This window comes from Trichomycterus rosablanca, chromosome 25, assembly GCF_030014385.1.
Source record: "Trichomycterus rosablanca isolate fTriRos1 chromosome 25, fTriRos1.hap1, whole genome shotgun sequence".
Classification (NCBI taxonomy): Eukaryota; Metazoa; Chordata; class Actinopteri; order Siluriformes; family Trichomycteridae; genus Trichomycterus; species Trichomycterus rosablanca.
Window position 1 is genome coordinate 16,692,493 of NC_086012.1, and position 14,214 is coordinate 16,706,706.

Consider the following 14,214-nt stretch of genomic DNA (forward strand, 5'->3'; position numbering starts at 1 on the left):
TTGAATGATGGCGAATGATAGTTTGCGATACTGATCCCTGTGTGAACCCGCTCAGGTGAAAAGAAGTGGTTAAATACTACACGCCACGACCCTGCTCGGTCAGAAGTGGATACGAAATCACGTGACTCACCAGTGCACATTGTCCGTTTACCTGAAGGCTGGGGTGGCACCCGAAGTCCAGCAGGGTCTTCACGACCTGAAGGTGACCCTTGTTCACGGCGATGTGCAGCGGCGTCTGTCTGCGTTTGTTCCTGGCGTTGAGGTCGGCTCCTCCCCGGTGCAGGACCTCGATGACCGAGCCCTCGTCCCCAAACGAGGCGTGATGAACGGCCCGGTCTCCATCTTTATCCTTCACACCACAACACAAGTCAGTCAGTGACATCAGGGTTATACAGGACTTTCTACCATTATAGACAGATGTAGACTCATCACTGTGGGGACTACGTGCTGACCAATCATCATCATCGATGGTTTGCTAATGCGCCGATGGACAACACCAGCAAACAAGCTGATTAAAACTACATGGTCAATAGTATTGGGACACCCCGTCTAATTTTTAACTCACGCGTTTCGACCACAATAAGCGCTAACAGATGTAATCTCAAACTCTATACCTCAAACTTTGCAGCAACAGTTTAGGGAAGGCCCTTTCCTGTCCCAGCATGACTGTACCGCTGTGTTTATAGACACAACAGCTTTTGAATGAACTATAACATCAATTGAGGCTTTTTTGACCAACATTAGTGTCCAGCTCTTTTGACTGAATGGGCACAAATTCCCACAGACATACTACACTTTAAATTCTCGTGAGAAGCCTCCTCAGAAGAGCGGCTGTTGTTCTAGCTGGAAAGATCGCATAGAGGTCACTATCATAAAAGCATTTTTAATAGGGGGTGTCCAATTAGCTCATGGTCAGGGGTCCAAATACGAGTTGCTACTGCGGGGCCCCTGAGCAAGGCCCTCGGAAATGGAATTCTGTGTGGTTAAGTGCAATGGATGTGTGTCGGCTAAAGTGTTCTGATATATAACTAAAACTAGGTGAGGGGGGCTGGATCGGGTGGAGGACGGTCGAGGTGAGCGGTGCAGCCGGTTACCTCCGCCTCCAGGTCCACGTTTTGTTTGAGGAGCAGTTTGAGCACGTCCACGTGGCCGTTCTGGCTGGCCGCCTGCATGGCCGTGTGTCCGGCGCACTGACCGTTCACCTGCGAACAAAAAGCACGTGTGATGTTTAATAAGGCGGGACGCGGCGCTGCATACAGATCAGTGTGTGTGTGTGTGTGTGTGTGTGTGTGAGGGCCGTGTGCGCTCAGGCTCGTAATACTGCTGGCTGTGATCTGCAGTGCTGCGGTAAGTTAAAGCGGCGTGTGATGGCATGAATATTGATGCTCCAGCTCCTTGGAGCGTTGGCAGGACACAGCTCGTCCTGAGGGGCGCATCATTCGGCCAGACGCCGCAAACCCCCCCACACACACCCTTCTCTACTCTCGTCCCTTTGCTCGTTCGCTCCCTCTGATTGGTTTAAGTCCTAAGGGAACCGGTCAGGCCCTAAGCCAAGACGGTCCGGCTGATCTGGCACCAGAACAGAACAGACAGCAAAACCGTCTGAAGAGGGTTTTTTTCACTTAATGTGCATTTTGCAAGAATAACAGGGGGGCCGGGACGTTCCCCTGTCCCAGGAGGAGCAGAACTAACTGACTAACGGTCAAACAGAGATCTAAACATGCTAAAGCGGCTCGATCGGTCAGCAGAGGCCGCAATTGCACCAGCACTGAGGAAGCAGTACGGTTGTATTTCCTACACACTAATCACACGTAATCATGAATGAATAAATAAATGAATAAAAGTCTATTAATTTAAGGTTTGTGTTTAGCGATTCAACGTCTTTAATTCGTGTTGCGTTCAAGTGCGTCACGTTTACTGGTTAACCTGCACTATAAGGCCGTCCGAACGATCCTACGGCAATTCAGTTAGCAATCGACAAGTCAAAATGACCCAGATGTCGAAGTAAAGCAGCTAAAAACAAAGGGGTGGGTTAGGGTCAAACTATATGGTCAAAAGTATAGGGACACCCCTTCTAATTCATGTGTTTGAGCGAAAATAACTGCTAACGGGTGCAATAAATGAACTACATACTACATATAGGAAATGTAGAAAATGCTTCCAACAGTTTAGGGAAGGCTCTTTCTTGTTCCAGCATTTAAAGAAACTCCAGTGGTCCCACTAAACAGATCTGGAATGAACTGGAACATCAATTAAAGCTTTCTTGAACAACATCAGTGCCCAGCCATACAAATCAGCTCGGGTAACTGAGCTTGGAAAACTCTCAACCAATTCTGTGGACGAAGGGGGGGGTCAAAACACGTCGCTGGACGTTCTAGGTTTACATTTAACCGTTAAGGTTGCTGTACTGTGTATTGTAGCTTCTATTCATTCTAATATTCAATTTATGAAGTTGCTGTGAAGTTAAGCACATTTTCCTGTGAATTTAATACGATCCTACATATAAGGGAACTTCAGCTGGTTAAATCCCTTCATTCGTAAAGCCCTGAAGCGCCACGTAAACGCCAGAGCATCGGTTGACAGCCACAAGCCAACTAATAAACCACAGCCGTGCATCCTGTTGTGTAATATGTGAATAAAGGTGATTTAATGGACCTACAGCAGGTTCACCTCATGTTTACATCGTGTTCTATTGCTCATGATCAGCTGTGTCAAAGTTAACCATCTAAATCATTTTTTGGTACGTACGTCCACGTCCGGTCTCTTCAGGATGTCCTCCACTTTAGCCAGGTCTCCGTTAGCAGCGGCCTTGACCAGCTCCTCGTTGATGTCCCCCGACTCCTGAGTCTCAAACAGCTTCTTGAGCAGCTGAGAGAGACGTTCTGAATACAATTTTAAAAAAGTATTAATGTGAACAAGATACACAGGCTACAGCGGTGTGGAAAAACTATTTGCCCCCTTGCTCCCTGACTTCTTCTACTTTTACACGTCACACTCGTGTATTAGGTGACAAATATGGCAGACGAATGCAGAGCAACCAAGGAAGTTCTTTTAGGGGTGGAAGCTTCATTTATTTCTAAATTCGGGCTCGTCAGGGACAGTTTAACCATTTTTGGTACACGGAGGGAGACGATACCTGGCATATCACCTGGCATGATGTCCTGAGGTTAACTGGGTCAGCTCAGTAAGCTAAAACTGTGGTGACGTCCAAGTAGAGCGTCTAAATAATCCGCCTCATGAGTTCCATGTCTTATTAGAATCCTCTCTACTGAGGCAGCAAGGCAGCTCACTAGGACCCTATATGGACAAAGTATTGCGACACCCCTTCAAATTTTTGTGTTTAAGGAAACTCCGGTCACCTCAGCTTTGGAATGAACTAGAACATCAACTGAGGCTTTCCTGACACACATCAGTGCTTTAATACTATTTGTTTTTGTGCAACCACATTTCCTGAGGAGGATTTTAATGTTTAAATACATTCGACTTCAATACTGAGGTAAATAATGCTGGTACTAGGGGCGTGGCACACTTTAAGGACTCTATTTGTGGGCGTCTCGCTTACCTCCCGAAGCGTTGGTGACGGCAGAGCCGGCGGGGGCGACCTTGGTAACGGCGGCGGGGTTGTAGGTCCAGGAAGTGCCGCACACCTCCACTTTCAGGTCGCTGTCTGAATAGATCTGCTGCACCCGGCCCATTTTCCCCAGAGTCTGCAGAGGAAGGAACAGGCAGCCGCGTGTGAGCGTGCGAGCGGGTTTCTTTATCCGAGACGTTTATAAACGAGGAAAGAAAGTAAAGGAAGAAAGAAAAGGAGCACAACATTCTCCCACGAAGAACAATACCCAAACTGCTATGTGGTGTAGGCGAAGAGAGCCAATAAATCAATACCTCCGCGGTTCGGCTTTAAAAACGAGACGGGGCTCATTTAAGAGGAGAAAACCCAAAACCCAAAAGGCTCCTGAGCTGGCCGGACCGTTTCTCATTTCTATCGCTCATAACTGTGGCTGTTGAAGTTCTGTGTCCGTAGAGGGACACGAAGGCGAGATCTGGGAAGAAATATAAACTCGGCGTGTTGACCGGCGACGAGGTAAAATCACAGTAGAAGAGCTCATTTACGGAGATCTGCAGGGTGGGAGGAGTAGTAATCGGTCGTGTCTCAGAGACAGTACTGTGACAGTAGACAGTCTGAGCAATGGAGGGTTAGGGGCCTTGCTCAAGGGCCCAACAGCAGCCCTACTTCCCATAAAAAGCAATTAAATTATTCTATTGTTACTCTGTCTGAATAACTAACAGTAAAGTATTGGGACACCCCTTCTAAGTCTACAGGGACCCTGACCTCAGCCCTACTGAAGAGCTCTGGAATGAACCGGAACATCAACTGAGACTTTCCTAACTAACATTCACATGATGCCTTTATCCAAAGCGACTTACATCACAGTTACAGTATAGCGTATGAGGGTTAAGGGCCTTGCTCAAGGGCCCAAAAGTGACAACCTGGCAGTGGTGGGGCTTGAACCAACGTCTGATTACTAGTCCAGTACCTTAACCACTAGGCTACAGCCATACAAATCCTGTCAACTATCTGATATACTTCAAAGTCTTGTGAGATCTAATACAGGATGTCAAACTCATGGGCAGGTGTCCAAATACTTTTGGCTGTACAGCGTGTCTGTGATTATCGCTTCAGCTATAGCGCTAATGCTAGGATCCGGTTCTGCCCGTAAGTCATTAGGAATTAAAGCGTTTGCCAAATGAATGAAAGCTGGAACAGACGGTGCTTCAGATCTGCTCGGGCTTTTTCACTCGATTGAGAACAGAAGCCAAGAAGGAAATAAAAGTACAAAGTTACTCAGGACTGAGAGAATAAAACAACTTTGACAGACTGTGGGCGACTATTCTGACCGCCGCGCCACCCGAGCGCCCGTTCTATCCGTTTTCTGATCGCCCAGGGCCGGATGGGTGGAAAAAGGGAGTGAATAATTTATCATTATTAAATTAAACATGTATTCATATACACATAGACAGACAGATGGATAGATAGACAGCTAGATAGACAAACAGATAGACAGAGACACAAACAGAGACAGACAGACAGACAGACAGATAGAGATAGACAGACAGACAGAGACACAGACAGAAAGACAGAGACACAAACAGACAGATAGACAGAGACACAAACAGAGACAGACAGACAGACAGACACAGATAGACAGGCAGAGACAGAAAGAGACACAAACAGACAGACACAGGCAGAAAGGCAGAGACACAGACAGACAGACAGGCAGACAGACAGAGAGAGAAACAGACACAGAGAGACACAGACAGACAGACACATCGATCGACAGAGACAGACAGAGACACAGACAGGCAGATAGATGGATAGATACATAGTTAGACAGACAGACAGACAGACAGAGACACAGATAGATATATCTTGCTGTACGTTAATTAGATGTAAGGTGGTGTGTATAAAATTTATAAATATATAATAGTCAGGGGCATAAAAGTATCATATTTTATGTTTATTTATGATTATGAATGATTACTAAGCTCATTTGTTTATACAAGTGCTTGCCATAAAGATTAAATACAGTTTTAGCTATAATACTAATAATATAAGTGATGGGTTTGCAGGCTGGACCAGCTCACCGGCAGCATCGCCTCTGCCCACTCGCCGTGGCCCCTCTGCAGCAGCTTGATGCGATCGATGTCGTAGCAGATCTGCACCAGATCACCCACCGTGAACTGAGAGCTGCCGCCCTCCGCGCCGGCTGCTACCTCGCTGCTGCGTGCCACGTTGGCTTTGGTCAGCACTGCCGGGTTGAACGTCCATCTGCGAAAAAGATGGTCCATACAGTCTGGTAACTAAGCAACTTAAGATGCTACCGAGATGCTAAGCAATATGCCATGCAGACCTGTTGCCGCTGGGGTACTGAACGACGATGTCGTGGTCCTCGTCGATGCCGCAGACGGTGCCCGTGGTGGTCAGCGTCTCGAACATGCCGTCCGTCCAGCCGCCGTGACCGTGCTGCAGCGACTGCACGATCTCCAGATCCAGGTCGATGTTGACCAGGTCTCCAATCTGCAGCCCACCGGGGTTCCTGTTTCCGTTCTGCTCACCTGATACAGACAGATTATCACCATCATCAGTTTTTACAACAGAAATGAAGCCTCACATGCTCACTACTGTCTATCTGCCAGTCAGGCGTCTACACAAGACACGATTGGCTATATCTGGTGGGGGGTGAGATGGCCAAACAGCCTAACCATAAGGTGCTGCACTGGTCAGTCCCAAGCATGGATAAAAATAAGGAGGGTGGCATGAAAAAGGGCTTCTGACATAAAAACTGTGCCCAAGCAGGTATGCAGATCAAAATAATCTACAGTGATCTCTGTAAAAATCACGTGACCAGATATTGAACCTGTATCACTAGCCTCTTTGCAGGTCAATACAAGTTTAAACGTCCATCTGTAACACCGCTGAAATTAACCAATATCATTATACACCAGCAGAAAGGTTCCTTCCCATTATTGGATCTAAAAATGGATTTAAATATCATGACGAGGTAGAAGCACGGGGGACCAGCTGACCAGTTTCAGCTCGGATGTGGAAGTGATATCGAGTCCTCAGTGGACAGAGGCCAGGTCAGGAAGATAGAAACCATAGAGCAGGTGAAGATCACAGCCAAAACAGTGCTGCCATCTAATGGAGACCAACTATAATAACGTGTGCAAAAAATAACATAACAGAAGATAAGGGAACTGGCTTAGGGGCCCAACAGTGGCAGTGGTGGGGCTTGAACCGGCAGCCTTCATATTATGAGCCCATAATGGCACAATTTTTTTATTTATCTATTTAATAAGATATTTACATCATAGTTTACACACTTTGGTTACATTCATGACAGGACAGTTTTTACAAGATTCATCAGTTTTTAATGTCAACCTCAGTCATGGACCATTTTGTATCTCCAATTCACTTCACTTGCACACCCTTGGACTGTGGGAGGAATGATGGCACAAGGCACTCTTTACTCACCTAAAACTGGACAGTGGTCTCTGTAGAAAGCTCCCCCTTTGGCGTCCTGCACACACTTTAGGTCCGACTGTGGGAGAAAAGAGGGAGGTTTATAAACAACCAGGAAATAAAACAATAGTACAGTAGCAGAGTCTGTGCTAACGTTGTATGATGTGACTTTAACGGCTTTAACGTTACAGCGCCGGGTCGTTAAGGGACTACAGCGGTGTTAAAAGGTAACCGCCTCAGTTCCGATTTATTCTACCCTGCGACCACAAGCAGACACTTAAGCAGACCCCACTATCAAGTAGTTTTCAGACAGCCTGGCCTGTCAAAATGACCATTAAACAACAAACCGTTAGTCAAATAATGCCTTTTTTTATTCTTTCATTTAATTTTAATCAACCACTATGCTGGTCAGGGTCTTGGTGGTTTTGGTTCCACCCGTAAACATTGGGCACAAGACAGGAATACCTTTACAGGGTGCCAGTCTATTGCAGGGCTGCATTATAGAACCCAAAATGTAAAATAAAATAGAATGACTTTATTTGGAAGTTCTTTCTTTACATATCCCAGCTTGTTTGGAAGCTGGGGTCAGAGCACATGGTCAGCCATCGTACAGGGCCCCTGGAGCAGACAGGGTTAAGGGCCTTGCTCAAGGGCCCAACAGAGGCTGCATGGCAGAGCTGGGATTCAAACTCTCGACCTTTCAATAGATAGCCCAAAGTTCTACCCACTATTTTTATTTTATCCCTATGCTCTAATGTGAGCATGAACATATCATTTGATTTGCCCCGGGTGTCTTACTGCATTACGCCCAGGGATACCGGACCCACTGCCACCCTGACCAGGGTCAGGGTTCAGTCAGCACTAAAATAAAACGCCACGCGTTTGCTCGGCAGATGTTCCAAAGACGGCGGGACGATTTTAATAACAAAGAAGCCTGGAGCCGTTACTCACGCCACCGCCCGATTGGTTAGGATTCGAACTCTCAGCCAATAAAAGCAGAGGAATGTTTTCAAGTTGAAGTGGCACGCTTTCTTCAGATCAACACCCCCACCTCCCCATCTTCCCTCTGACCCGACTCGACTCCATCTTCCCTTCAGAGAAAGGACGGGGCAGCAGATTGCCTTTATCATGCAGATCGAGCCTTCAGCTGCCTGAACAATGGCGGCCTCACACACGCCGGCTGCCGGGTGTCTCAGACAGACGTCGTTCCGGGTCGGCGTGAGGCGCATGTGTGTGTGTGTGAGAGAGGGAGCGTGTGTGTGTGTGTGTGAGAGGGAGCATGTGTGTGTGTGTGTGTGTGTGTGTGTGTGTGTGTGTGTGTGTGTGTGTGTGAGAGAGGGAGCGTGTGTGTGTGAGAGGGAGCGTGTGTGTGTGCGTGTGTGTGTGTGTGTGTGTGTGTGAGAGGGAGCATGTGTGTGTGTGTGTGTGTGTGTGAGAGAGGGAGCATGTGTGTGTGTGTGTGTGTGTGTGAGAGAGAGGGAGCGTGTGTGTGAGAGAGGGAGCGTGTGTGTGTGTGTGTGGGTGTGACTCACCATGCCCTCGAACCCGACACGGTAAAGGTTTTTGGCCCCGTTGTCCCAGAGGACGTACGCTGCGCTGTGGGGACTCGCTGCACTCCAGTCCTGGATCTCCGTCACCTCGGGGGAGAAAATAAACGGATGTCATTAAGCTACTGAGCGTGAATTCTGCGTTAGATAGAAAATAAAAAGCTACGACAAATGATTTAATTATCCAACAAAATGTGTTTCTTTTAATTCAAAATAAACTGATGAAAATGAATGAGTAGAACCGTGATAAATAGAAACACCTCCACCTGGAGCAAATTAACACTCAACAAGGTGCAAGTGACTGCGAGTAGAGGAACTGACACATTTATCATTTGTGCCTCCATGCTCCCTCAGCCGGCCATAAATGGGCAGCTGTAGCCTAGTTTTTATGGTACTGGTCTAGTAACCAGAGGGTTGACAGTTCAAGCCTCACCACTGCCAGGTTGACACTGTTGGGCCCTTAACCCTCAATCGCTTAGACTGTGTACTGTCACAGTACTGTAAGTCGCTTTGGATAAAAGCGTCTACTAAAATGGAAATGGCACGGCAGACCGGCTGTGAATCATGCTACTCTAATTATTCTGTAATTATACTCAGTTATATGGTGAGGCTCTAAAATTCACACTATTGGTTTATAAAGCAGCTTGTTTGTACCTTTCCTCTTCTCCCATTTCCGCCATCCTGATCCTCCCACTGCCAGTCCACTCCCCGGACCACTCGGCCGCCGGTAAAGATTCCACGCGCCGTTATCTTCTTCGATTTCCGCCGTGATTCCAAAAGCACCCTGCACACAAAAATTAAAATCTAATTTTGAGAATGCAGGCACACATGCATAACAGAGATACTGAAAAAACTACAACTACCAGAGATACTGATAGAACTACAACTACCAGAGATACTGATAGAACTACAACTACCAGAGATACTGATAGAACTACAACTACCAGAGATACTGATAGAACTACAACTACCAGAGATACTGATAGAACTACAACTACCAGAGATACTGATAGAACTACAGCTAACAGAGATACTGATAGAACTACAACTACCAGAGATACTGATAGAACTACAGCTAACAGAGATACTGATAGAACTACAACTACCAGAGATACTGATAGAACTACAACTACCAGAGATACTGATAGAACTACAGCTAACAGAGATACTGATAGAACTACAACTACCAGAGGTACAGAAAGACTACAAGCATTGAGAGGTATTGCCACCCTGTATAGGGTATTTCTGCCTTGTATTTTCCAGGGAAACTGGGCCAGCCATGACCCTGACCAGGATAAAGCGACCAATGAAAACAGTTTGTGTTTTTAATGCCATGGTTACACTGAGGTTATTTCTGGTTCCGATATATTTGGTTAGAGTTTTTGGAGCTGTCTTTGCATCATTAAAATTCATTAACTGAATTTATTCCATGTGTGTTAATCATTTTCAGTTCAAAACTGAATCTTGTGGTTACTTTTATTCCTTAAACTATTCATCTATTACTGCTAATACACCACGAGAACAGACAAAGCAGCTGGTAGACCTCAAAAGAATTCCCCAGCAATGCCGTAACACAGAGCAAATCTCACCCCCAACAGCCACCCTCATTCTGCACATCAACACCCCACCGGGAAACTACCCTCACACCCGGTCAAAAGAGAGCAGCTGTAATCCTATTGTTTCCTGCCCAACAATGGGGGCAGCTACAAGGGGCAGGCACGGGTGAACTTAATAGCCTCACCATATGGAGACTGGAGACTTCACCCAGCCCAGTAATAGCAAAACAAAGACCGACTGTTATGATATTACACACAACGAACCCCAGACTCAACGCACCCCAACAGGGTGATGCTAAAGAAATGCCTCTTCTAATCATACCTGCACAGTCTAATTATTGTGGACACTCTTTAAAACATTTAAAACAAGAGTTTCAATGCATGATGTGCAGTATCTGGTCTGCATATCAATCTAGATTAGCAAACACATGTTCTAATTATTGTTTCTGGTCTCATAAACATTTTATAACTTTACACAGGGAACTAGAGATGTCAACGACTGACCAGTTAACCGATAACAGCCCAGGATGACCTTAAGCAGTTAATGACGTTGGGTAAAACAGCTCAGCTGAGGCTCGATTCTGAGCAGAATAAACATTCATCTGTACTGTCGGTTTGCTGTATGGCCGTTACCTCTCACTGCCCGGCGTGGTGATGCGATAGAATCTGTGTCTGAGATGGTGTTTGTCTCCGTGGTAACAGGTGGTACACAGGTCGTAGTTGGTGCACTCGGCGCATTTCCAGCGGATGCCGATGATTGGCTGCTGTCTGCAGGTGTCGCACATGGTGCCGTCGTGCTTGATACCTGCAAGTGGAGGATACAAGTATGAGCATCGCTTTGGTGTAGATGTGCACTGCTCCAATCAAATCCTGAAATAGTAAAGGTACTGGACTAGTAATCAGAAGGTTGCCAGTTCAAGCCCCAAAACTACCAAGTTGCCACTGTTGGTTGAACTGTATACGGCCATAATTGTAGGTCTTTTTATAGGAGTATCAGCTATATGCCATAAATGTATCTACTAGCACAAATGTGTAAAGATATGTCCATGTGAAATTACAAAAATCAGCTTAAGTTATGTGAATGTAATCCACAGCTATTGTCTGATAGGTAGGTAGGTAGGTAGGTCGATAGGTCGATAGATAGATAGATAGATAGATAGATAGATAGATAGATAGATAGATAGATAGATAGATATTGTAGGTAGGTAGGTAGGTAGGTAGGTAGGTAGGTAGGTAGGTAGGTAGACAGACAGACAGACAGACAGACAGACAGACAGATACTTTATTAATCCCAAAGGAAATTAAGGCCTCAGTAGCAAGTTAAATCAACAGTCAAAAGTAATAGTACACACTACAGAGATTCACATTATACTCAACTGTGTACTGTCTGTACTGTCTATACTGAACTGAACTGTCTGTACTGTTTTAGTATGAATAAATGCACTTGGGCAGCACAGTGGTAAAACAAGCAGTGCCACTAGCTCCGAGATCCAGGGTTTGAATCTCAGCCGGGCCGTTAGGGCGTGTACACAGACGTGACTCGCCAAACAGCCTAGCTACTGGGAGGTGCACGTGCACTTGTCAGTGCACTCTAAGTGCCAGTCCCAAGCCTGGATAAAATAAAGAGGGTTGCATTAGCAAGGGCAACCAACTGTGTTAAGTATGCAAAACCAGAACGATGCGCTGTGCCGAAACCTAAAATACAGGAACAGCCAAAAGAAAAAAAATGTATGTTTGATTATAATGTTGCTATAAATGTGAACGACTGCCAGACTGCCAAATTAAGGCACTTCCACTTGCGCAGAAAGTCCCAGATGTTTCCAGACACACACACACAACTAATTTAGGCTATTCAGCACCCTAAATGGAGTTATTTTAATTAACGTTGCTAAATAAAACATGTGCTTAAGTTTAACTGTCTCGATTGTTTTTGATTTCTGTGATTCCCCAACACACTAAGCACATTAATAAAAGAGTATAAAACTTATCTAAAACATAAGACAATACTGTATAAAGTGACAGGGTTGAGAGTGGGTTGCGCTGGGGCCTCAGAGCAAGGGCCTGGGTTCAATTTGCATGTTCTCCATGTGTCTGCATGGGTTTCCTCCCACAAGTCCAAGGACATACAGTCAGGTTAACTGGAGCTACTTAAATTCCCCCAAGTGTGTGTGTGTTCTGTGATGGACTTCCTACATTTTGCACAATAAATCAACCCCACCGTGACCCTGACCAGGATAAAGTAGCGGTAAACCAGACAGTGAATGTTGTACATAGTGAGTCTAATTAATAAATAAGTCGTGGTTTAGTTGCACATTATAAATAAATGACATCTTTGCTTGTACAAAAAGTAACTGTAAATAACGGCACCTTAAAGAGAACTTAATCAAATGTTAAGCCTATTTATTAAACATCTATAATGAAGGTTTACATTATTATATAGGATATTGTTTTGTCTGGGTGCACGGGTGGCACAGCAGTGAAACACACTAATCAACTACAGCTATCGGCCAGTCGGGCGTCTACACAGACATATTTGACTAGGTTTGAAGGGAGGGTGTGGCCCAACCACCTAGCCATTAGGAGCTGTTACCTGTTGCATGTACTAAAATGTACTAAGAACCAATCAGGACACAGCTGGTACTGGGTGATATTCTTACCTGTAGGAGCGCTATCCAGTATCCGCACATCATAAGCACCAGAGCAGCGGTAGTTGGCGGCGGTTCCGTTATCCCACACCACCACCACCTCTTCCGGGCTTTCGAAGCTCCTGACCGTGCCCACGTGTCCCTCTCCTCCGTCCTGCTTCCCCCACTTCCAGTCGGGGCCACGGATCACGCGGGCGCCCACTCCTTCCATCATCACTCGGTTATTCCGGGCGTTGCTCATTTAACAAAGTCTTCATATAAAAACAGACAAAGAACACATATCAGATCACTTGTTGTTTCTGAGATACTTCTATTTATTTATTGGGATTTAAACGTCATGTTTTACACACTTTGGTTACATTCATGACAGGACAGGTAGTTACTGCTTACACAAGATTCATCAGTTTAAAATTTATATCGAACACAGTCATGGACAATTTTGTATCTCCAATTCACCTCACTTGCACGTCTTTGGACTGTAGGAGGAAACCGGAGCTCCCGGAGGAAACCCACACAGACACGGGGAGAACATGCAAACTCCACACAGACAGGACCCAGACCGTTCCACCTGGGAATTGAACTTTCACCTTCTTGTCCTGAGGCGACCCACTGAGATACTTCAATCCTGTCGTCTGTCCATAACAATCTGGCCCTTATTAAAGTCACTCATGCGAGTCACGCATGCGAAACAACCATCAACCCAACATTTGCACCAGAACATGCACATTTTGTTGCAAAACAGGCATTACCATGCACATACCCTAATGTTCTGAATCATTAGTGTATAGTGTAGTATAGTTTCAACTCTTACCCTCACATCTAGAGCAAACTGCAAGCAATTGTGGGGTCAAATTAATTGCTTTTATATCGATTACTATGTTTTGCATTCATGCATTTCATAGAAACATCATAATATTTTGATTAATGCCAGAGACAATCAACAAATCTGGTACAAAGTTGGTCTGTTGGAGTGTGTAGGTTTATCAGACAGTAGTCAAACTGTCAGGTAAACAGTGTGCTTCAATTTTTCTTCATTAAATTAATCAGATTGTAAGTATTTCCAACAAAATTCCCAGATTCGTACCAGCATAAAGGTTATTTATTATTTGTGCACATCCTATCCATTATTTCTGCATTATTTATTTTCAAATTAAGCGTTTCTTTGCATTCTCAGCTCAGCTTTGTTTAATTGATTTTCTTTTACAGTTTAAGGCAAACTTATTATAAACATTAAACACAGCGTGTAAATTATTAAAAATGTGAAGTTTAGTTTAATGTAAACAATAAAAAATCTGCTAACAGGGCTAAACGAAATCTGAGAACCGACTCTTTAGGAATCGACTCTTTAGAAACCGACTCCCACCCACTTGTGTTCAATTCCATAATAATTCAATATGAGCTGTTAGTCCTATATATCAAATATAAATACAATAAAACAAAAC

General features: G+C 45.1%; 1 protein-coding gene across 6 annotated transcripts in view; it reads right to left on the minus strand.

The window, feature by feature from the left end:
* mib1 (MIB E3 ubiquitin protein ligase 1) overlaps window positions 1-14,214 on the minus strand; it is a 49,310-nt gene that overhangs the window by 34,398 nt on the left and 698 nt on the right. For 5 of the 6 annotated variants that reach the window (XM_062988073.1, XM_062988072.1, XM_062988069.1 and 2 more), the window contains exons 2-12: window positions 12,785-13,023; window positions 10,761-10,932; window positions 9,226-9,355; window positions 8,557-8,661; window positions 7,037-7,103; window positions 5,913-6,117; window positions 5,647-5,830; window positions 3,563-3,707; window positions 2,749-2,882; window positions 1,095-1,202; window positions 152-349 (exon numbers count right to left, since the gene is read on the minus strand). In XM_062988073.1, coding sequence (XP_062844143.1) covers window positions 152-349; window positions 1,095-1,202; window positions 2,749-2,882; window positions 3,563-3,707; window positions 5,647-5,830; window positions 5,913-6,117; window positions 7,037-7,103; window positions 8,557-8,661; window positions 9,226-9,355; window positions 10,761-10,932; window positions 12,785-13,013 — 1,677 coding nt within the window. In that variant the 5' untranslated portion in view covers window positions 13,014-13,023. Of the gene's footprint in view, window positions 1-151; window positions 350-1,094; window positions 1,203-2,748; window positions 2,883-3,562; window positions 3,708-5,646; window positions 5,831-5,912; window positions 6,118-7,036; window positions 7,104-8,556; window positions 8,662-9,225; window positions 9,356-10,760; window positions 10,933-12,784; window positions 13,024-13,228; window positions 13,308-14,214 lie in introns of those variants that run through there. The other variant, XM_062988071.1, reaches the window with a different exon arrangement.